General features: G+C 41.6%; 1 protein-coding gene across 2 annotated transcripts in view; it reads right to left on the bottom strand.

Moving 5' to 3' along the window:
* The window catches only part of PTPN2 (protein tyrosine phosphatase non-receptor type 2), an 82,802-nt gene that overhangs the window by 9,332 nt on the left and 47,954 nt on the right, over positions 1 to 25,516 (bottom strand). For both annotated transcript variants that reach the window (XM_082639951.1, XM_082639950.1), the window contains exons 4-8: positions 19,645 to 19,743; positions 15,133 to 15,270; positions 7,711 to 7,920; positions 6,368 to 6,520; positions 1,452 to 1,633 (exon numbers count right to left, since the gene is read on the bottom strand). In XM_082639951.1, the coding sequence (XP_082496077.1) occupies positions 1,452 to 1,633; positions 6,368 to 6,520; positions 7,711 to 7,920; positions 15,133 to 15,270; positions 19,645 to 19,743 (782 nt within the window). The remainder of the gene's footprint in view (positions 1 to 1,451; positions 1,634 to 6,367; positions 6,521 to 7,710; positions 7,921 to 15,132; positions 15,271 to 19,644; positions 19,744 to 25,516) is intronic.

Raw genomic sequence — 25,516 nt, 5'->3', positions numbered from 1 at the left:
TTTTGCTCATCTCCATATGCTTTGCAGTCTTCCTAATGTCTTTTTCACTTTAACTTATCACACACACAGGTATCTCTGGCTGTGTGAACTCTACCTGAATATTTCCTACAATGACTTGCAAAAATTATTACTCAGAATTCACTCTCTAGACTGAAAATTCACTATAACAAGTATGTATGTACCTGCCAATAAAACAAATTACACTGCAGTCAAGATCAGGCAAAACATATATAAAATATATAAAAGGATACAGAGCTCCCAGTATTATTTCCTGACTTAAAACTAGTAAATCTAAGGTAGAAGAAGAAACAACTTTATGCTCTAACTTGTAGTCTAAACCACTGAAGCCACACATAAGGAGTAGCACTGCTAAGTCATAATAAGCTCTTCAATATGATATACAGCAACTTACTATGTACTGTCATACACTACCTTTTATAAAATTTCAGGCAATTTTTATATTGGGGAAATACAGAACTGAAGCTATAATGTATAGGAGACCTTAACGATTTTCACCGCACATCCCAAGATCCCACTGTAACAAATATGACTACAGCATAAAACTTTCCACAAGAAAAAGCATATTTGACAAAAAGAAAAGAAAAAAAGTCTTCCAGAGATATTGAAGAGAGGGAGTAAAAGCGCTCATTCACTTTTCTGAGAGACTCACACCTCAGGACACCAGCTTCGTAATGTGTGAGATATTTGGAGCCCAAGAAACGTAATTTTTCAAATTTAAAAACTTGAAGAGTTTACACATTCATATGGATTAAAAACTCAAAAAGTATAGGGCATTTTATGTGATTTTTTGGGTTTTTTTTTTGTGGTACACGGGCCTCTCACTGCTGTGGCCTCTCCCGTTGCGGAGCACAGGCTCCGGACGCACAGGCTCAGCGGCCATGGCTCACGGGCCCAGCCGCTCTGCGGCATGTGGGATCCTCCCGGACCGGGGCACGAACCCGTGTCCCCTGCATCGGCAGGCGGACTCTCAACCACTGTGCTACCAGGGAAGCCCCTAGGTGAATTTTTTTGAAAAATATTTTTTTCTTCCAATAACAGAATTAAGTTGAAATATTCATTTAATTATTTCATAATGGTATTAAAAGCATATTACCAATTACATTGTAACAGTAGCATGAACACTATAACTGTACAAACGGCAGGTATTCATACTCTGTTTTCTGCATCATACTACACATTTTAGCATCTAATTATATCAACTCTTACACTCAATAAGTATTGTGTTAAACCATTTTCCAACAGGTTTCCGTCTTTAAGTATCAGCTTCTTTGAGATCAATGATGTCATTATATACTACTTAAATGCCCTTAAGTAATAAATAAATGGTTACATTAACTCAATACACTAAAGGTCTATATTAGTTCCCATCCACAGAACTTATTAAAATAAAAGTCTCATCTTTTCAAGCATTGTTATTGCAGTAACCTTACCTCTCACTGTTTTCCTCCAGAGTATCTTGCATTTTAGAGGACAGTCCTGTACACCTGTCACTTGTCAGTTTTTCTTCTTCTAGGCCTATTCTGTTCCCGTTGTATTTTTCAGTCATTATTTTGTTTGGTGAATGATCGAAAACAGGACATACATCTTCCTTAGAAAGTTCTTTCCACCGTTTCTAAGTAGGGAAATGAGAAACAAATGCAAACACTAAAGTTTTGACTTTCCTTAAATAAAATTTATGAAACTGACATTCTATATTTAACTTAAGAAAACCCTGTGATGCTAACATATGAATGAAAAAGAAAAACGTGTTTTGTCATACCACTTCTAGCTACGTCTATTTTAAGTTGAATATTTAATAATAATAAAGCATTTTTAATAAATCTATCTATCTTAGTTGCGTTGGGTCTTCATTGCTGCGCGTGGGCTTTCTCTAGTTGCAGCGAGTGGGGGCTACTCTTCGTTGTGGTGCGTGGGCTTCTCATCACGGTCGTTTCTCTTGTTGTGGAGCACAGGCTCCAGGCACACGGGTTTCAGTAGTCGTGGCACGTGGGCTCAGTAGTTGTGACTCGTGGGCTCTAGAGCACAGGCTCAGCAGTTGTGGCGCACAGGCTTAGCCGCTCTGCGGCATGTGGGATCCTCCCGGACCAGGGCTTGAACCTGTGTCCCCTGCATTGGCAGGAGGATTCTGAACCACTGCGCCACCAGGGAAGTCCCAATAATAAAGCATTTAATATTGATGCACATCAGTATGTAGTTGAATACAATAATCTTAATAAAATGTAGTGACTTTAACCTCACCAAAATACTGGTCCTAGTAAGAAGATCTTCGCCAAAGTCAGATTGTGCTGTCTCCTAATCCAGAGGCATGTGCCTCTGGAAGAGTGACCAAGATGGCCCTTGAAAGTGACCCAGTGTGCCCTGCTCATTGCCACTGTCCAGTTTAGCGGAGAACCAATGGTGAGACCTCCCAGCAGGTCCCTGCAGTGCCAGAGGCCTTCAAGTTGACTGTCCCCACCAGGTACACCAGCAGCCCAGGCAGCTGGCTGGACACTGGGTTGGGAAGACTCCTCAGCACGCCTGGACTTCAGATCAGGCAGGATTTAGACCAAGATGAAGAGACAGCCTATTTTCCTCCAATGAAACAGGACTGTCACCTGCCTTGGGACTTGTGACTAATGAGATGACAGCTAACGAGTAGCAGAGTCAGAATTTGAACCCCTCACAAGGCTCTGCATCTTGGAAATAATCATCAGTGTCAGACACCAGATAGTTTAAGTATCCAACAAAAATGTTAACTGTCTCCAGAAAGCATGCTGGTCAGTTCTTCACTGAGATCTAGTTACAGCAACTTGGCCTTATACTTGGACAAAACTCAACAATGTCAGTAAACAAGATGATGCCAAAAACCAAGTCTTACTGGACCACTTCCCAGAATATGCAACAAATCCAGAATCTGTCAACAAGAAGAGTCAGCAGGAGGGTGGGGGAGGAAGAGAGATTTAATGCTAGTGAATTTTAAGAAGAAAAAACAAAGGGCAATGCCATTTTGCCAGGTCTCTGGGCAGCAAACTCACTCAACTTTGCCTCCCCTGTGACACACCTGGCAAGCAGGCTCCAGGCTCACCTGCCTCGGTGGTGCTGCCAGTGCTGCCGACTGTGAGGCCAGGGACCCAGCGCTACCCTCGGCTCCCATTTGGAGCAGACGGGGCTGCTCACCTCCCCCGACTGCACACTCAGCTGAACCGCACTCACGGAGCAATGCCCCCACACCATCTGCAACCCCACCCCCATTTCTCACTGAAGAAAGCCCCTCGAAGGCGTTGTAAAGTGATGTATTTAAACTCGAAACCCACTGTAATTTGTTCGAAGTATATATTTACTTATAACTTTATTAGTTGTGTATTTCATGTGATTATCATCACAAACACAGTTACTGGTTTCAGATAACAGTCACTTTAGATGTGAATATTAACAGCTCTCCTTTGTCCTGGCAGGTTCTAAATCATTTTATATCCACATATGCCAGAAATCTTCACAGGAAAACTAACATGAAACTGTAGCCAATAATGAAAACACCACTCGTATCCCGTAAATCTAGATTAAGACTGAGGTGAAGACAGAGGCTCCCTTTAGGAAAAAGAACCAGAGACGAAGCTTACACAGCATGGGTGCTTCTGGACAGATGGCGTCCCTCACCCCACTACCATCAACTCACACTCGAAAAGCTTCCTTCTTTCTTCTTACAAATATTAATTTTCCCCAAAAATCAGAGGCAAAGGGGAGGCGGCAGATGTATGGTGAGAAAGACAAGTCCATAACCTGCCTATCACATCCTTGTATGTCCTATGAGACACTTTTTGGGACATGGGACAGAGTCATGCAGTTTGGGGTAGCCACATTAACAAAGTAACTCTAGATCTTTGTAACAATAAAGTTTTATGATTTAAGATTTCAGGGAAATTTATTTCTCTGAGATTTCTGGTCTAAGCTAAGGTTCTAGTATAGCACTGTCCAATGAAATGTAATGCGAGCCACATATATAACTTTAAAAATGTCTAACAGCCACGTTTTAAAAAGAGATGAATTTTGACAAGATGTTTTATTTAATTCAACATTTAAAAATAGTGTCATTTGAACATATAATCAATATTTTTCAAATTACTGAGATATTTTACACTTTTTCTCCCTATATTTGTACATCTTATACTTTAAGCAGAACTTGATTCAGACTGGCTACATCTCAACACTCAACAGAACATGTGGTTCCAGCATTAGACAGCAGGGTTCCAGAAGGAGAAAATATCTACATAAAATAAACAAGTCCATATGCATAAACACGCAGTCCTGGATGAATACACACAGGCCTCAATGGTTACATATTTGGGGGGTGAGTTAGCGAGGACTTCTACTTTGTAAATGATATACTTTCACATTCTCTGAATTCTTTTATACTCAAATGTACTAATCAATTATCTAAAATTTTAAAAATTTCACAGCACCATATAAATTTTTAAAGCCTTGCTAAGATCATTTCTGTGGAAACTGAGCCCTCTGGAAGGGTAACAGGCTTTCTGATCCTGAGCACTTGAAAAATAGAGACATTTCCAACATCCCATCTGGACGGAGGCAGAGGACGCCTGGGTCTGTCTGAATGAGGGATAAAGGTGCTGAGTCAGAGATCTGATGGCCACACCGCACCAGATAAACTGGGGTAGAAAAAGTTCTTCCGAGCCACAAACTGCACTGTCACGACAATAGGGACCACAAAAGCCCGTCCATAAAACTCATCTCTGTGGGGAAAACGAACTGCACAGGAAGCACATATATATTCTAAAACTAAAGGAACGAAACTTGAAAAAAAATTAAGGTGGAGCAAGGGATAGTATCCAAAGGGCAGCACACGTTCCATAGAGTTACTCAGTCTGTAAGAACAACCAGGAAATTAGCAAGGAAGCAACAGAAGTGTGTGGGGAAAACCTCTGCATGTAAACTGGCAGACACAGCCGAGATTAAAGAGAGATCTGTTCCTAATCCTGAACATCTGAGGTAACGTCGGAGGAGGGTCTCGTGCCTCATGGGCTTAATCTTCACATACCAAGCACTTTACAGACAGGCGTTTCTCTTCATTAAAAATTATTCTTTAGAGGGCTTCCCTGGTGGCGCAGTGGTTAAGAATCCACCTGCCAATGCAGGGGACACGGGTTCAAGCCCTGGTCAGGGAAGATCCCACATGCCACAGAGCAACTAAGCCCGTGAGCCACAACTACTGAGCCTGCGTGCCACAACTACTGAAGCCTGCGCACCTAGAGCCCGTGCTCCGCAACAGAGAAGCCACCGCAATGAAAAGCCCACGCACCGCATTGAAGAGTAGCCCCGGCTTGCCACAACTAGAGAAAGCCCACGCGCAGCAAAGAAGACCCAACGCAGTCAAAAATAAATAAATAAATAATCTAATTAATTAAAAAAAATTATTCTTTAATGTTAAAGATTTGGGGGGAACCTTTTAAATAAAACTTAAAATTTTTATTGATAAATACAATAGATTGTCTTGAATAGTTAAAATAACACCAATGATCGGAACAAAAAAGTTAGCTGACAAATAAAATTTCTTGAGAATATTTAAATGTCTGTGTAATCCATACAACACTTAACTACTTATATCTCATTCCATTTTGACAGATGGTGTGATCTCAGTTACAAAGGAGGGCTTATTCAGAATATTCCTGCTTTGGCTAGTAATCACAGAAGCTGAAGAGGAAGCAAATGGTTCATGCAAGAGAAAAATAAAGAATTCCACCTGCTTATGTCCAACTCCATATGATCAGCTCAGACAAGAAATGGGTGTCTGTTGTTACTTCTGTTTCTATTTCACGTTACATTAGTACATAAACAGATTTCTGATAATCAGTCTTTGAACTTAGCTTTTACAAATGTGGAATAAAAAGACCTTCATGAAAATACAGCCACCAACCAGAGAAAAATAACATTCTCCTGAAATTTCATTACCTTTGCTGCAAGTACTCAAGTTGCTTGCTCATTGTTATAAAAGATGAAATATCTATGATATAAACTAAGTGTTCTTGTATAACTCCACATCAGGTTTTTAATGGGGCAAAAGTAGCTAAATTTTCTGGTTATTTTAATGATGAAATGCTTAAACCCTCCTTTACAAGAAACCTTACTTTCTTTAATGAAATTGTGTCCCCACTCGGGCTTCTGAGTAACAGGAAGGATTTAACATGAGGCTGAGGTACACAGGAGGAGGGGGGCATACATTTTACAATCTTAGGGGCCAGCTGGATTCACCACATTAATGTAAACATGCTTTTTTGGAAGGGAGGGAGAAGACACGTGCTTAATCGGAGTGTAGCTATGTGATGCAAATCGTATTTGATACACAGTTTACCTGTATACTTGAATCTCCCTTTATAAACTTTGCTCCTTCTATTATAGTCATGTATGAAAATCTGAGTTGATCTGGTGTCTGAATCAGCCCCATTCGGTATTTTCTCATATTCAGTAACAGTTGTTTAATATTAATATTGTCTCCTTTTTCCATCTGCAAGCAAGGTAAACATTATTCAAGTCTTTTGTTGTTAAGAGTCCAGGAAAGAGAAGCAGTACAGGAAAACTGCTAAGAGCAAGTCAGCACAGGTTGCCCGTCTGCCCCGTCCAGGCAGCAGAGGGAGGACTCCTGGCCCTTCAGCTAACTCACAGCTGACTCCAACCAACAGGAATCTCATTCACTCTGGCTAGTGGTTGGTCGAAGGGAGGATTTATGGCCCATTCTGGCTTAATGTAAAGATAAATACATCGAGATTAGTGCCTTTCTTTTTTAAGAACGTCTTGGCAGGAGTAAATCTTCTCGTTCGGCGCCTTCACGTCTGTGTACGGCAGCCACCTGAGGGTGCTGGAGCAGAAAGGCGGAAACAGCCAGACCCACAAGGACACCGTGGGGCCGCTGCACCAGCTGGGGCTGGATCCATGCACCCCCATCCCAACCAGAAAAGAGAACAGCTGCTGAAGTTACATTTGGCAGGGAACAGGCAAACACACGATCCAGTTTTAGTATTTACCATTAACAGAACAGATGCTTAGAGTTCTTAAACACGTCAAAGTTAACTCAACAAGCCGCTTTTGACTGAAGTATAGGATATTAGACAGAGTGGTAAGTTAACACAGTAGACGTGCTAAGATACCCTCCCATCAACCTAAAGGGAGGAAATGCACAGGCCGGTACCCAGGCTGGGGCTGGGAAGGCTGGTGGAGAAAGAACACAGCCCTCAGGCACAACAGGAACCTCAGGGAATGATATTAAAACCCACACTCACCGAGGGCTTAGACAGTGTTCTAAATGCACTCATCCACTTAATTCTTATGACAGTCCTGGGAGGAGAATACTCTCACTCTCTGCAGTTTGTAAATAAGGAAACTAAGGCAAGAAGGAATTCAGTATTACCTACCAACTGATGTTTGAAAAATAAGAAGGGCGGGGGAGAGGACCTATCATTTAGGTAACAAAAGCTACCAGGAAAAGTCTCCTTCGAGAGCTCTAGAATTATCTTGGATGCAGCCCCACCAGTCACAGCAAGAGGCAGCTGAAATGATGTGAATGAGAGTTTTTGGTTTTTCTAAAAGAAGGCAGAAGTTCAAGTTTGAAAAACACAGTTCTGGGATCCTGACAGTCGAGCTTACTTCTGCCAGTGGAAACAATAAAAAGGCACAGAAGACTGAAATGAGGTCACTTACCAGAACAAGACAAGTGTCCACCAGAGAAAAGGTGCCTGACCGCCCGATGCCGGCACTACAGTGGATCACCGCAGGCCCGTGTTCAGGATTCAAGGAGCCAGACTCTCGCACTTTAAATAAGAAATTGAGAAATGAAGCTGGTGATTCAGGGACTCCGAAATCTGGCCAGGTAGTATAATGAAAGTGAGATATTGTTCTGGTTTCACCACTCTAAAAAGTGAAAATCAAGGGGGGAAATGTTAGTTCTGAGTTTTTTCTTTTAAAAGTCTACTGCAGAAAGATGTGTTTTGTGTAATGTACCATGATTTTTCATTTGGTTTTTGATAATCACATACACAAGTGTGGGAAGATTTTCTTGAGGAGAATTTGGAATATATTAATAATAACTAACACTTCTGTAACACTTATTATTTTGTAAGCATGTTCTAGGCTTTTTATGTATTAACTCAACCCATACAACAATCCTATTAAAACCCATTTTCCAGATGAGAAAACTGAGGTGAAGGGTTAAGTAATGCACCCAAGGTCACACATCAGAAAATGGCAGAGGCAGGATTAGAGCAGCACTTGGGTTCCCAACCACTGACCTGCACCATACATGCTGCCAGGATTTTCTTTAATTCATACATCATGATGAGTGGCTTCTATTCTATTTTTTAAAATTTCTACCAGTTTAATTTTACATTCTTTAATGGTTTCTTAAGAATTTCAAAGTTTTAAAAAATATAATGTTCCCCATTATATGAGTTATCTTTTAGATTCTGCTATACAGGCACAGAGGAACAACTCAAGAATTAATTTAAAACAATCTTTACATTTTTAACTGAAATTGCTCTCCTAATTGCTGCTTTTCCCCATCGTAACAATTTCCAATCCTAGAACTGTTGACATGCCTTTGCTGATGTGCTAACATGGTTTACCAACATGCTAAGTGTTTCCTGTCTTGTAAAGCCTGCCTGGCAGTCACCACCACTTCCTGGATATTCTCAACGACCTTTATTTCTGACTAACTCATTATGAAAACGTTCCTTGGCTTTTGCCAAAGGCCCTCTGCCCCCAGGAGCATTTCTCTGCCTTCTGCTCTTCATTCACAGAGGGAGCAGCGACCCGCTAACACATCTTTGCACAATGTTTCAGCTTTAATTACAGGACTATTTTGGAAGAAGGAGCCACGGAAGCAGCATAAAAAACCCTGATTTTTTTAATGGTTACTTTTACAGCATCTACCTTTCAATACAAATTTAGCTTTCTGTTTTTAAAAAATAATATTGCCCTTTTTTCAGTACAAATTAAGACTCCTAAGTCCCAGACTCAGTTACATGAGGTACAGCACTGATAAAATACAGTGCAGAAGTTAAAAAAATTTTTTTAATTATACGCATTTAGTGACTAATTTTTCTTGACATCCAGCTTTCATAATTCCAAGTACACTGTGATCCATAGGTTCTCAGTACACTGAAGGTACTAGAAGATTTCCTATTACTAATTAAAATGCTCCTTGTGATTATTAAAATTCAAAACATTTCCTTTTAAATTCCAAATTAATTATGCTAAGTGAAAGCAACAGACTCTAAAGGCTGTATACTGTACGATTCCATTTACATGACAGCATGGAAAAGACAAAATTATAGAAATTGAAACCAGCCCAGTGGTAGCCAGGAGCTGGGAGTGGGGCCGGGCTGACTGTACACAGGCAGCATGAGAAACGTGCGCACGCGCGCGCGTGCATGTGTATCTAGGGGATGGTGACAGAACTGTTCTTTATCTTGACTGGGCAGGTGGTGACACGAATGCACTGTCAAAACTCAGACCTGTACATCAAAAAGATTGTATCTTACTGTATGTAAAAACAGTGTTTAAAACATTCCAAATTAAGGAGGCTAAACTGTAGCTTCCTTCTAGAAAACCGTAAATGGCAGCCATCTGATACCCACACAGGACTGGGGTCCGAAGTCCTTTCCTCCATCAGCCCAGGCACATGGTTAACTCAACCGCATCTTCCTTTAAATGGGGCCTCAGATTCCAGTGGGTGTCTTTTTTTTTTTTTTTTTTTTTTTTTTCTTTTTGCGGTATGCGGGCCTCTCACTGTTGTGGCCTCTCCCGTTGCGGAGCACAGGCTCCGGACGCGCAGGCCCAGCGGCCATGGCCCACGGGCCCAGCCGCTCCGCGGCATATGGGATCCTCCCAGACCGGGGCACGAACCCGTATCCCCTGCATCGGCAGGCGGACTCTCCACCACTGCGCCACCAGGGAGGCCCCCAGTGGGTGTCTTTAACCCTCTCCCCCGACAGCTGCCCTGCTGCAGTCCTCAGCCACCATGCTGTGCTGACCATGCACAGAGGCCCAGCCCTGGTCCACATGGGCCTCAGCCAGGTCCAGGTGGACCTGCTGGAGGTTGCAGGCCTAGGAGAGGTGGTGCCAGGGCCCTGCTCCCAGGAGAGTGTTCCCTAAGGTGTGGCCTATACAGTGTAGGTTCAACTATGCATCACCTCATGGCCCAAAACCTACAGTTACCCCACAATCCTGGGCAACGACTTGCTTTTTCTTTGCTTGTATGAGTTTGGCTCAAGACTAGTGGCCTCTTTATTTCTTTCAAATTCAGGTCACGCTGTCTGGGATGCTCAAAGCCAGTTTCCAGAAATGCTCACCACTGTATAATACAGTCTTTCTCACTAATAGATTTTTGAAAATCCATCTTTTTCTTCCATGTAGGACCAGACTAAAGAACTTCTTAGAGGTTAATTTTGTATTAATTCACTCCTACTGAAACAAGATTCAAAAAACTTAGCTCACAAAAATCACATAATTCCCAAAGGGGCACAGAAGTAATAGGATCCATATGTTTACTACTACGGTATAAAAAAAAGTTTATATGGGGCTTCCCTGGTGGCGCAGTGGTTGAGAGTCCGCCTGCCGATGCAGGGGACACGGGTTCATGCCCCAGTCTGGGAAGATCCCACATGCCGTGGAGCGGCTGGGACCGTGAGCCATGGCCGCTGAGCCTGCACGTCCGGAGCCTGTGCTCCACAACGGGAGAGGCCACAACAGTGAGAGGCCCGCGTACCACACACACACACACACACACAAAGTTTATATGAATGATTGGATACCTTTTCCCTCTTTTTCATGCTGGAAAAAAAGCGAGAATGGGGGGAAAGGGTTCCAAAGCATACAGAGCTAAAACAAAATTCACCTTTATTCTGAACAGTCTCTACATTTAGACTCTACAGTTTCTGACAAAATCCTAGTTTCAAACAGCGGACTCACCCTTCCCTCCTGCTCGGTCACCAAGCCCCTCAGTCCTGCTGTGACACCCCGTCAGCTCCGTCCCTTCTCACTGCCACCCCTCACACTCCACTCCAGCCGGTCTGCACACACCTGCCCAGTTTTCTCCATAAGGCACTACATCATGGACACCACCCTCTGCACAAAGATGTCAGCAGTTCACAGTTCTTCTTAGGGCAAAATCTCATTTACATTTTTTTAAAAGAATTTTAAATGTAACGTCTTTGAATCAGATGACAAGCTCATGGTCCATGGAGGCCAGGAAGCTAAACTATGAGCTGAGTAGGTACAAGAGCTGAGAGCCTGGGGGCAATTTAAGTGTGCGCTGTCTAGAACCATTCAAATGCAAGTTAACTATAATTGTTATCAATATGAGTAAGACTATAAATGTTCTAATTATTACTTAAAAATCTATACAGTTCTACAGCCCCAGGCCCAATTTTCACACTTTAGGCACAGAAAGAAGGTAGCAAGATTGTTTCCAAGAATTTCACAAGCCCCAGTTCCATCACCTGTAAATGGGGTTTTAGAAAGTACTGATCTCACAAGGCTGCTGTGAAGGGTAAACAAGGCAACACCTGCACGTGGTGGCATGTGAAGAGACGCAGTGATCTCTGACACAATGACACACTCGCTGCTGCCTTTACCACGGCCCTTGATCCGCTCCCATCAACTGTAACCTCTCCACATTTCCAACCTCCTCACCTGTGTTTCCGCTCCACCTGGAGAGAAGCAAGCTTGTCGACCCCGCCTCCCTCGAGGTCACTGCCCTAGTTCAGTCCCTCACCAGCTCCTGCAGGATCCCGCACTGGCTGTGTTAAATACGTGGTCACCATAACTCACTCTGGAAGATGACCGGAACCCCCAGTGGGGAGGGGAGGAGAGCACCAGGGCAGGGGGCAAGGGGCAGGGTTCTAAGCAGGGGGCAGGGCAACGCCTGAGGCATGGTCGGGAGAGGCAAGGCGGGGGCCGGCCAGGGACTCCTGTACCGGCCACAGAAGGGCTTCCCAGACCCTGGTGGAAAGACCAAGCCATGTTTCAAGACAAACACTCAGGTGTGGGGTGGTGAACAGGGTACTCGGTGCAACCGCAGAGGGGGTACACGGGCAACAGGTAAGGACCCTGCCCATGGGGAGCTGAAAACCTTGTTATGGTGTCAAAATGTACACATGCGCAAGTGCTGCACAAGCTGGGAAATGGTAAAATTTAAATTATGAAGAGAAGCGTAAGAAGATCCTAGCTGTTAGGAGTGAATGCATCATAGGTACATTAAGTGACCAAAGTGAGAAATGGGCACAAGCTGGACAGAAGAGCGCACAGGACATAAACAGACAGGAGAGGAGGAGGCCCGGGTGGCATCTAACCCTGCTCTGGGCAAATCTACAGGGGCAGAGAAACAGAACTCAGCATGACAACAGCCTTCCTGGAACTTGATACACATAAAGCTGGCCAAGGACACTACTGAAAATGGTGAAGGCCAACTAAACAGAAAAGCCCGAAAGACAAGTTCTCCAGATGACCTGGGATTTTAAAAGCCCCTCAAAACTATCTTCATAGCTTAAGCCACAAGGCCCCTTTTAAAAGCAGACATGGAATCTCTTCACGTGGGGGCAAAAGTTCAAACTCTGAGCTCTCATCACGACGCTGGAAAGGGCTGCTGGTGCTTTACTGCCCACCAGACGTGAAGTCTCCATGGAGCAGGGCCTGACAGGAGGCAGCTCTGGCCCCAGATCTGTTAAGAGGCACAGCCAGACTCCTTTAGAAGCAACCTGGTCCTCTGAACCTCAGGAACCTCCACTCAGACCTGCAGGTGAGGCCGGCTGTCCCTCCCCTACTTCATCATCACCTTCTCTCCTGCAGCGCGTCCTCCGCTGCCCTGGCTCCTGCAGCCCTTCCCAACTCCAAGGGAGCCGCTGACAACAGGAGACCCCACACTCAGTCTGAGGCACTGTCAGAGCATTAATTCACTTGATCATTGTAACAACCCTACAAGGCAGGTGCATCATCATCCTCGTTTTGCAGATGAGAAAACGGAGGCACAGAGGTAAAATAATGGGACCAGTCACACAGCCAGGAGTGGTAGAGCTGGGATTTAAACTCAGGCCACATGGTTCCTGAGTCTAAATATTTAACCAAATGCAATTCTGTCTCTCCTACTGAAACGCTACTTTATTCTTCTAACACAACCAAATGCAATTCTGTCTTCCTACTGAAACGTTACTTTATTCTTCTAACACTCCTAGCTCTTACTAAAGATTGTAAAATAGAACATAAACTGCTGCTATTTAATTATGGTGTACTCTGAACCCAGGGCAGTAAGAAATCACACAATTGCCAGCAATTAAAGCGTAGTGGTTGGCCTGCTCCCAAGGTGGCCTCAACTTCAGAAACTTTAGAACCAAGGATTTTCCTTTACAACAAACAGCATCTTTTTCAAAAGACTTGGTCCCATCTCATTAGAAGTTAGGAGATCTGGATTTGAGTTCTGGTCTGTCACTTATTAACTGAGTAATCTATTTATGGAAAAAAATCCATTAACCCCATGGATTTTCAGGTTATTTTTTTTTAAGTATGAAAAACAGGGATATTAAGAATATTTACTCTGTCCACATTTTAGGAAGACTGTAGGACAAATGATACATATGTGAAAATACTTTGCAAAGTGATAAAGAAAATACAAAAGTTATTCTATCTTATTATTATTTGGGGTGTAATCAATGCTCAGGACAGAGAAAAACACCTATGCCCACCTCCTTCTAAATCAATTTTAATGCCAAAAGCAGACGAGGTACCTGGGATCAGTAAACACCATGAGAAGATGATTCCAAGACCCATGAGAACTTCATGGAAACGCAGCTCTGTTTCTGGGAATGAGCACTGGACAACCCAGGACCAAGTAGTAGCTGATGTATTTCAATGCAGCTTAAGATACATGCAAATGTATGTATGTTTGTATGTATGTTTGGAATCACTGGTGCAAAACAAATACAGTGAGGAGATTCATAAAGAAGCCTCCTCCCTGGATGACCTAAGAGATCCCATAATAAGCTTAGCTATGAAAGTCATGGAACCTGGACCTGGCCCAAAGCACTCGGCACACATCTGTACTTATAGTATGTAATAAGAAACAGAGAGGTGTTTCAGGAGATCAACCATAAAAGGTACTTCTGCATATCTAAAAAGTGTATGTATCTCCCTTCGCTGCAAAGTTTATTTTTTTGGTTAATGATCACACGTTAATCACTCAATTCACTTAATAGTTAACTAAAACAGTATCTCGCTTTAGACTAGATACATTCCCGAAGCCATTTTTGGGCAAACAATTTCCTATTTTGTAGTTTTTCTAGTTTCTGAGAGCATCTCAGAATCACTCTTATTTCATATTTTCTAGTTATTCTAATTATGACCCAAAGAAAGCAAAGAGTTAAGTGGGAAGAGGGGAGAAGTATCTCAATCTTCAGCCTGACAACAGCAGGCTCACAACCCACCCTGTACCTGTATCTCAACCAAGTACCAGGAACAAGTCTTATATTTCTGGAAAAAAATCCAAGTAAATGTTCTTGAGACCATATCGTAAATTTACTTCACCATTTTCACCAGTGCAATAAAGACAAATTTCTGTGTGACTAATCCCTTGAATTAACAACACTCTCAACAGTAGTAAGTATCAGAGCTGGCGTTTACAGGGTACCTGGTCTGTGTTAGTGCCTCTGCACACACACCCTCACCCGACCCCACAACGGCCCTGAGAGGGAGGCACCACCATCTCCATCCCACAGATGAGGACAGACTTCAGGAGGTCTGGGAGCAGGTACACTAAGTAGCAGAGCTGGATGTGAATCCAGGTTGGCCTGATTCTAAAGCCCTCTCTCTTAATCCCTGACTAATTTTAGTAAGTTATTCTGAATCCTCAAATATTTACCTGAACTTTAAAATTCTTAGTTTCTAGGGTTTCTTGAGAGTCCTCAGAGAGCTACCACATATAGGAACAAAATCTATAAGGAAAAGGTTATGGCTGTACACTATTATAGGTATTATTGAAATGAATGGGCTGCCCCAAACTTCATATCTAAGAACAAAGAATAATTCTTAAAATCATCATATAAAGCCCCATTGTTTGGGCCTGAAAAGTCTTACATTGATGTTTCCTAACTGCAGCAGATGGACTGTATAATAGGACTTCACGTCTTCCGACAGGAACTTCACACTGAAGCCTGTTTCCTTAAACAGCATCTCTCGGTCATCCTTTGTCGGCCAGTACTGTGCACATTTAACCTAAATTTAAGAATATGCATATGACTTTTTTTAGTTTATAGACATAATGAAACCATAAAAAGCTGGAAAGGAAAACAAACCACGCACATGCTATATATTTTTCAAGTACCCAATTCTAAGAACAGCTGTACTACGTTTGATGTTTAATGTATTTTAATAAGATCGACATCTTACAAAAGCAGGTTTGTAAAATGTTCCTCTAACTTATAAACTAAAAAAACCCCTATAAACAGATATCATGTTCATAAAATGAAAATCAATTTGTCATTTCTAAAGCAGGATAATGTATATCTTAACATCATACTGGCATTCACACTATTTTTCTATAAATATCAAACTCTTACAAGAATCTTATCTTCAAACAGTATTGAAAAGGCTTTATTTTACAAGTATTTTCCATAAATACCCGTTAATCTGCTACTAAATACTACTACATATCTAGAAATAACACTGCATACCTACTTACTAAAATTAAGTCGGGGAAAGAATTAGAAGATAAGCTCCCTCTACCTAGAGTTGTTACATTTTGGCAGAACTATTGACATGGAATTTGTATTTGTGACAATAAAAACATCTTCCCAAAAGCCAAATTATGAGGCCAGCAGGCTGAGGTAAGGTGAGCTAGAGTCATTTCATTAGGAGAAAACACCAGAAAAACATCCTTGTAAAATATGGTCATTTCTCCTTTTCCAAATCACAAATAGCTACAAATAACAAACAATAAAAATGCTTCCAAAACAAATGAATACTATGAGCTGACACTTCTTCAAAAGGTCAGCTTAAAGACATTTAAAAAATGACACAAGAAGTGAAAGAGCATAAATTAGAATTCGAACAACTCAGAAATGCAGTGACAGAAAAGAAAAAAGATTCAGAAATAACAGAACACATTTCATCAACAAAGACTAATTAATTAAACCAGGGAAAAGAGATGTGACTAAACACAACAGATGATGCCTTAAGAGAAAAGGGAGGACATTTTTAAAACAAAAAGAAATGAAGAGAGAGACAAACAGGATTAGAGAAAATGTGACAAACATAAAAAATAAGCAAAGAAAATCTAACACATGTATAATAGGAGGACCCAAGAAAAGAACACCAAAGCAAGCAAGGGAACAGAATAAATGTCAACAAGTATAATTCAATAAATTTTTCTTTAAAGAAAGAAAAAATGTCTGAAATCACATACTGAAAGAGCACTCTATGCCCCTGGACAAACTGACCCAGAATGACCAACACAGAAATGTTTTGGTAAAATTATTGGGATATGAAGGAAAAAAATCCTTTGGGTAACCTAGGTAAAAAGAATAAGTGACTAATAAAGGAAATAGAGATGTCCATTTGACTTTGACAGTAATTTGTAATGCCAGAAGAAAATGGAGTAATACATTTAAGTTGTTCAAAGAAAAGCAAATATGAGCCAAAGATTTTATATTCTGCCAAACTGACTGTTAAGCACTGAGTCAGCAGATGAACTGTCATTGGCACGTAAGACAACAGGGACTATGGTGCCCATAAGTCCTTCCTCAGGATCCTCTGGAGTATAAGCTACAGACAGAATGACTGGAGAGACACCTCAACATATACAGACTTACACAAAAAGAGCATAAGGGACAGAGTATAATGTGCTATAAACTCTGACAATGTACATAAAGTACAACTTAAAAAAAAACAGAGAATGGGAAAAACAAAACATTTAAAACTTTTTTTCAGTAGTTATTTTGGTGATGGAGTTGATTTTGTTATTATGAGTATTTTCTGTGTGCAATATCAGACAAAGTAAAAGAGTCACTATAAGATATTTGACATCACTAGTGTCTTTGAGAACCAGAATTCATGGTATGGAAAACACTGTAACAGATAAAGGATAGAAAGGGTTGAGCCAACCCCTATAGGCCTAAATTTGAATCAGAAATATCAGTATGAACACTAGCGCTATGTTATCTTAACACACAAACATATTTTTCCTTAGCTCTGTTCACTGAAAAGACCAACCCAGTGGCAACAAACATCCCTATTTTTGTTGTGACCCTGAAATACCACTGCCCACTGAAAGAAATTAAGGCCCCTTAAAGAAATGGCTGATTCTTACAAAAGAGTTTAAGATGAGCCCGCAATATGGAGTCATTCCAGACAGCAAGTAGCGATGAAGACTCTTGGGTCTGTGTAAAAGAACTCAGGGCCCAACCTGAAGAGCTTCCTGCTGGCCAGTGAAGGGACAATCTGACTACAAATAAGGATAATAACTGCCATGGAGTGAAATGAATCAAGGATGTTTGAATCCATGACTTCACAGTACCTGATGCCCTCCCGCCCTGCCCCCACACCAAGAAAACCTAAGTGGTCACATGTTGAGGACACTAGGGAATCAACTTCTTTTGAAAACTGCTTTTCCTATTTAAAAGTGGCCAAGGGGCTTCCCCAGTGGCACAGTGGCTGGGAGTCCGCCTGCCAACGCAGGGGACGTGAGTTCGAGCCCTGGTTCAGGAGGATCCCACATGCCGTGGAGCAACTAGGCCTGTGCGCCACAGCTGCTGAGCCTGCGCTCTGGAGCCTGCAAGCTACAACTACTGAGCCCATGTGCCACAACTGCTGAAGCCCGCGTGCCTGGAGCCCGTGCTCTGCAGTGAGAAGCCTGTACACCGCAAAGAAGCATAGCCCCCACTCGCTGCAACTAAAGCCTGCGCACAGCAATGAAGACCCAACGCATCCATAAATAAATAAATAAACAAACAAATAATTTTTTTTAAAAAAATTAAAAAAATAAAAGTGGCCAAGTAACAAGAGTGGGAGGTTTTTTTTTTTAATAGAAGTATTCCAACAAGAGCTCCTGGAATATCACTATTTTATATCCCCTAATTAATTAAGGAGCTAAACACCGACCAGCAACAGCTGCCACCATCATTACGCTGACAAACGTTATGCCCCCACCCACAAGGTGACCTTCCCCTAGACAATTAAACCTGACTCTAGATGCAACCACCGTAAATATGATTTCTGATTTCTGGTGGCAGTCTTATCTTTTTTTTTTTGCGGTACGCGCGCCTCTCACTGTTGTGGCCTCTCCCGTTGCGGAGCACAGGCTCCGGACGCGCAGGCTCAGCGGCCATGGCTCATGGGCCTAGCAGCTCCACGGCATGTGGGATCTTCCTGGACAAAGGCACAAACCCGTGTCCCCCTGCATCGGCAGGCGGACTCTCAACCACTGCCCACCAGGGAAGCCCTGTCTTATCTTTTTATTATACTAATTATACTGCAGAATGAGGGATGAAACTTATAATCCTCTAGTTGGCAACGCTGCTCAACATGTCCCAACTGATAGAGCCCCCATCACTTGAAGCATGAAAACCACTGTAAACGACTATGCTGACACTGCTGGACACTCTGGTATGTTAACACCACTTCAGATCTAAAACAGACTAGAAAAACCTTCACCACCACTGAAAACTGGCAACTATTAATTTAGAAAAAAGGAAGAGGGACTTCCCTGGTGGTGAGTGGATAGGAATCCACCCACCAATGCAGGGGACACGGGTTCGAACCCTGGTCCGGGAAGATCCCGCATGCTGCGGAGTAACTAGGCCCATGCGCCACAACTACTAAGCCTGCGTTCTAGAGCCCACGTGCCACAACTACTGAGCCTGCAGGGCTAGAGCCCATGCTCCACAACAAGAGAAGCCCCCATTCGACTAGAGAAAGCTCGTGCACAGCAATGAAGACTCAACGCAGCCAAAAATAAATTAAATCTTTTTTTATTTTTTTTAAGAAAAGGAAGAATCAGGAACCTGAAGAAGCAGAGCAGTCTAAGACCTCAGGGCTGAAAGAGACCTAACAGACAATACTTTCCAATTTGCATGTTTGACAGAAGAGGACCCTAAAGCCACAGAAGCTGAAAGACTTACCCAGCGTCACACCACTAATTAGCACTGGGTTTAGACTGCACTTCAAATGTCAATAAATTTATACATTTCTATACTTACTGCCTTGTGACCTAAGAGCCAACAGTAATTTATAAAGGTTTTAGAAACCTGTCACTTTAATCTTTTATAAAATTTTCAGGATTTTGATAATAATAAGTTGTAAAGATTGTGATAAAGCCTACGGATTCCAAAGATCTAAATACCACTACTAGCCAATACTGGCTCCATTATACTTATATTTTGGAGGGTAGTGGTCCGCAATTGTTATTTAAATATTTAAGGTAAAAAAGGAAAAGGATACATTAGCTCTTCTGGTCAGAATCACCCTGACCACTAGTCTTTAGCAATTAAAGGCCAAAACTAACGAATGAATATCCCAAAAGAAATAAGAAAATATTTATAAGTTAACAATCACAGGCAGTACACTAAGTTGTAAATATCAAGTATTACTCACCGATTCTTTCTCCACAATTCGGTTTAGCATGACAACTGCTTTGGTCTTTTGCTGCCAAATCATGAGCCAGAAATGACAACCTGTATTAGGAAGTGGACCCTGTAAGAACAGAGAAGGAAAAGTAGGTAAGAGAAAGGGGACAGAGTAAGGCTCCGAGGAAACTCCTTCAGGGAAGCTTCTCTTCTGAGAACAGTGTAACGGATCATAAAGAGTAAATCGAGACTTTAAATCCACTTGAACTAAAAACAGGTCTGTGCTAGTTAGGATTACTGATTATCAATGATCAAAAGTGACTTTTATTTACTTAGGCAGAAAAGGAAAATTTTTAGGCTCTCAGGTGACTTTCAGAGTTGAGAGCTGGAGAACCAGGCTTGGGTAGGAACAAACGTCAAGACAAGATTTTGTCCAAGAGGAGTGGGCTTGGGACAGTACTCCCAACTTGTCACTAACATCACCTGCTTTGCTGGTACTGCCATCCTAAGGTGGCTGTAATACTCACGCACAACCTGTAAGCAAACCAGGGTCAAAATCGCAGGTGCCAAGATCTACAGGTTGTATTCTAGCTGCAAAGGAGGCAGGCAAAGGCGATTTCTGTCCCCCTCCGGTCTCTGCCGCAGAAAGAGAGGCCCTGCCTTCCATGATGAGGGCAGCCCTGCCAAGGAGGAAGTCTGTGCCAGCACTGGCTTGCAACCAACCCAAGTTAGCTACAAAGAGAATTCCAGAAAAAGCGGAAATTGCAAAGCACCTGAACCACTATGAAACTGTTAATCTACAAAACCAGAGAATGTGTAACCTCAAGAGCAGAGTTAAAAGGGGTAACAGTGCATATCACAATACTGCCATGGGGGGAAAAAATCAAATAATATTATGAATTTCCAATTACCTTCACATTTTGATTAATGCGTACCACAGGGCAGAATAAAGGGCAAAGAAGAGATGAGAAGGCCATGCCCAAACTTTAACTACTTTAAGTGAGTAAAAATTAACATGAACGAGGTTTGACTGTACCTCCAGTAACTCAACAAGCATTCACCTCGCAGGACGCTGGGAGGCCAGGTCTGACTAAAGCTTCAGCTCCACATGGAAAACAAGGCAATTCAAGTGGTGCTACACTGAAAGCAGCTTTAGGGCAGTTGTATCCCTGGTGTATAGTGGGTGTTAGGTAAATATTATTTGAACTAATAAACTCTAAGCTCTAAGTTATACAAATGCTAGAAAGGGATTGGGAATCCTGAGGAGCTGCACCCTCGGGTTTGAGGGACTGTTCCCCTCTTTCGGTGCATGTTATCCAATGCTTGAGTTACTTCCAAAACCAAACAGTGTGAAGATAAAAACAGCAATGAGAAGAGCCCCAGTAAAATGAATGCCGTTTCTTTCGTCTAAAAAAATGGACAGATCAGTTCACCAATGAAGTCGCTCCTTAGCGTGTTCACACACACACACGCGCATGCGCACACAGAGACACACACACACACACACACACATGCACATTCTGTTAGTGGTTCTGAAATGGGAGAGGGTTTCTCAGCTCTTCCACTTACCAGCAATACTACCTATTTTTCTTGTGCAAAATGGAGATCTATACCAAGGGACTGATATATACAGGACTGATTTTTAATTTTCATAAAACTCAGAGGGAAAAGATGACAAAAGTAATAAGCAACAAAGGACAATGAGAACAGCTGCAGTTTTACTAAACACTTAGCATCTCTTGTTTTCTCTATCCTTTGAAATATTTTCTGTGTGTCTTCTCTGTTCCAATGTACTAGATACAAAGGAAAAAGCAGTCTCAGATGTCAAAGAGCTTACGACAGAGGCAAGGAACGGAAACCCATCGAGCACCACAAGAGTAAGGGGTAAACCATCAGGTTTGCAGGAGTAGGAAGGATACTGGCGCAGAGCCTTAAAAATGAGGAGGGCACTGACATGGGGGAAGGAAAGGTAGGGAATCAGGATCCATTTCCAGCATAAGGCAAGGCATGTGCAAGTTTAGGGGACATCTGGGAAAAGACAGCTAGATTGCTGAGGGCAACATGGAGGTACACGGTAGGAAACTGCACCTGCAGAGTGGGAGGGTCTTGAATGCAAGAAATAGTCACCGAACTCTTCTTTAAGGAGTAAAGGGATATGACCAGATTCGTATGTCACAAAAAATAATTCTGGTGGAATTGTTAAAGATGGATTAGGGAGGACGGACTGGTGGCAAGGAAAGAAGTCAAGAAGCTACCACTTTGGTGCAGATAAAATTCAAGAGAGCTCTGAAGAAGGGCAGGGCAGCAGAACAAAGGAAAGTATTAGACACATGAGGAGGATAGCTTTAATCCATATGAGAGAAATAGGAAGGGGGCTGGCATGGTTTAAAAAAAAAGAAAAAAAAGAAATAGTTCAACATAGAAAATGCAGAATTTGTGACATCAATTGGTCACGTGGGTAAAAACACCCATATGGACGTTGAAAAATATAAGCCAGGGGGTGGAGGCAGGGGTGGGACTCAGGAAATAAGAAAAAGCTGAAGACGGGCTTCTGAGTCCCATTTAGAATGAGTGGGGAGGGACTCTGTCAGGACACAAAGACGCTGTCCAACATGGACAGGAGGTTTAAATGAGATCACTAGGGTATGAGTCAGGCATTTTCTTTTTCGTGATGAGATTTATAATGTTTTATAAAAGGGTTATTACTATCATTACTACTACTAATAAAAAGCAGTAACAAATGCCACAATAAATACTCCATGGAGTACCCACCATAGTACCAGGCACTATATAAGTTTTTATCAGCATTGTTCTATAGATAATAGAGATATATATCGATAACATAGGTACACACTTGACTCTTGAACAACACGGGTTTGAACTGCGGGGGTCCACATATAGGCAGATTTTTTTCAATAAATATACAGCTGGCCCTCTTATCCATGGGTTCCGCATCTGCAGAATCAACCAACCTCAGATGGCAAACCTAATACATGATCCATGATTGGTGGAATCTGTATATGTGGAATCTCAAGGACAGAGAAGGACAACTATGCACTTGAGCACCCATGGGTTCTGGCATCTGCAAAGGATCCTAGAAGCAAACCCCCACAGATACCAAGGGACAACAGTACAGGCTTGGGGAATAAATAATGTGTCCAAGGTCACACAGTAGTTTCAAGGCAGCAGATCTGAATAATTAAGAGCAGAACCATTTAATCTATGGAGACCGTGTAGCTTCACATCCTGGCCTTATCCCACTTGTTGTATGACCTTGGTAAAGTTATTTGAAGTTCCTTTGTCTTTTTAGGTGATTCCTCATGTTAACATAAGGATAACAATAGTATTTACCACAGAGGGTTATCCTGAGGCTTAAATTATACAAAACAAAAAATATAGAACAGTGTTAAAAACTGCTAGCTGTTACTATTTACAACAGCCAAGACATGGAAGACATCTAAGTATCCATCTATAGATGAACGGATAAAGAAGATGTGGTGCATATATACAATGGAATACTGCTCAGCCATAAAAAATAATGAAATAATGCTATTTGCAGCAACATGGATGGACCTAGAGATTATCATTCTAAGTAATTCAGACAAAGACAAATACTATATGATATCACCTACATGTGGAATCTAAAATATGATACAAAAGAAATTATTAACAGAACAGAAACAGACTCACAGAAAACATACTTATGGTTACCAAAGGGGAAAGGGGAGAAGGGATAAATTAGGAGTTTGGGATTCACAAATACACACTACCATCTATAAAATAACAGGATTTACTGTGTAGCTCAGGGAACTATATTCAGTAACTTGTAATAACCTACAACAGCAAAGAATCTGAAAAAGAACAGATATAGATGTATGTGTCTGTATATAACTGAATCACTTTTTGTACACCTGAAACTAACACACTACGGTAAATCAACTACAGTTCAATAAAATAATAAATAAAAGATTGCTAGCTCGGGGACTTCCCTGGTGGCACAGTAATTAAGAATCTGCCTGCCAATGCAGGGAACACGGGTTCGAGCCCTGGTCCGGGAAGATTCCACATGCTGTGAAGCAACTAAGCTCGTGCACCACAACTACTGAGCCTGCGCTCTAGAGCCCGTGAGCCACAACTACTGAGCCCATGTGCCAAAACTACTGAAGCCCGTGCGCCTAGAGCCCATGCTCAGCAACAAGAGAAGACACCACAATGAGAAGCCTGCTCACTGCAACAAAGAATAGCCCCTGCTCCCTGCAACTAGAGAAAGCCCATGTGCAGCAACAAAGACCCAACACAGCCAAAAATAAATAAATAAATAAATATAAATTAATTAATTAAAAAAAGATTGCTAGCTGCTAGCTGTTAATTTTACTTCCCACTAGGATGTGAAGTTCATAATGGCAGTTTTATGAATGGCTGTTTTATTCAAACAATGCTGCCACAAAGTAGGTACTCAAAGCTTTGCTGGATGAATGAACATCCAATGAAGCAGCCAGACTGGGATTCAAATACAGATACCATGAGTCCAGAGTCTACCCTCTTTCTTAAGATACAAAGGTTCAAAATGTGGTCCCAGGGAGTTGAAGTGATGAGTGTAAACTGGACGGGGGAAAAAACCTAAGTCAGAATCTTGAGAAACAAGTGCATTTTTAGAGACTAAAGATGAGAAAGAGGAATGGATAAAAAAGACTTGGAAAAAAAGAGAGAAAGAAAGGGTGTGATAAGGAATCTAGGGTAATTATTCTTTTCTGTTTTTTATCATTATGGTTTTTTCAAATAGAAAGTAAATTTTTTTAACTCTAAAAATGAGTTCATTAAAAACATGAATGTGCATAATACTTCAAATATTACAGAAAATGGCAAATTAAAGTCTTTTTTCCTAATTCCCAGAAATAATCAGTAAGAACAGCAGGTGTATAATTTATTTAGCCAGCCCTTGCAGACTGTTTCAGTTCTACTATTTCTGGCCCTATGCTATTAAAATGAAGTTGTAACAAACACCCTCACATGTATCTTTATGTCTTTACGTATTAGACCCCTGAGTATTATAAACTTTTAAATCTCTGCTGATTTGACAGGAGAGAAGTGGTAACCGATTGCTGGTTTAAATTTATATTCCCTAATTACTAGAAAAGTTGAGCATCTCTTCATATGTATATTGTCTATCTTTATTTCTTTTCTTTGAACTGTGAATTTATGTTCTTCGCCAGTTTTTTTCATGGATTGTTTCTTTTTTTTCTTTTTGATTTACAGGAGCTGCTTTACTTCAAGTAAAAAAGAGTAATTAATTCTTGTTTCCTGTGAATTAGAGATAGTCTAACAGTTCATAGTTACATTAATTTGAATATCTTCTTACCATTTTGAAAGGTTTTCACTTTCAGTAACAGGTTATTCTGATCTGAAATGGGTTCTTTAAAAATCTCAAACATTATAAATATGCAGCTTATCTTTTTTAAAATTTAAGTACAGTTGATTTACAATACTGTGTTAGTTACAGGTGTACAGCAAAGTGATTCAGTTACATACATATATTTTTTCAGATTACGCTCCATTATAGGGGACTGTAAGATACTGATTAATACAGCTTATCTTTTGAATATTTAAAAATCATTAACTGAGGGAAATGAGAGCACTGTTAATTAAATCTATTATTTGATAAACAAAGGGTAGCTGGTGTGTATAAATCAAAATCATTTCTGCTATCTCAGAGTGGAAGAAAAGTGCTGCTGGAACATGGGTGTGGCCGGTGTGCTGAGAAGCGATCAGGCAGGAGGCCAAAGGGGCAGCAGGCTCTTGGGCCTCCCTGTTGGTTGTCTGGGCACCTGGCTCACACCCTCACCTGTCCTGACATCCAAGGCCTGTCCACACTCTGAAAATACACGCCAGGGCGGGGCAGA

This window comes from Mesoplodon mirus (assembly GCF_964341445.2).
Source record: "Mesoplodon mirus genome assembly, chromosome: 13".
Lineage (NCBI taxonomy): Eukaryota > Metazoa > Chordata > Mammalia > Artiodactyla > Ziphiidae > Mesoplodon > Mesoplodon mirus.
The sequence above is the reverse complement of the archived record's forward strand: the minus strand, read 5'-3'. Positions and strand labels throughout refer to the sequence as shown.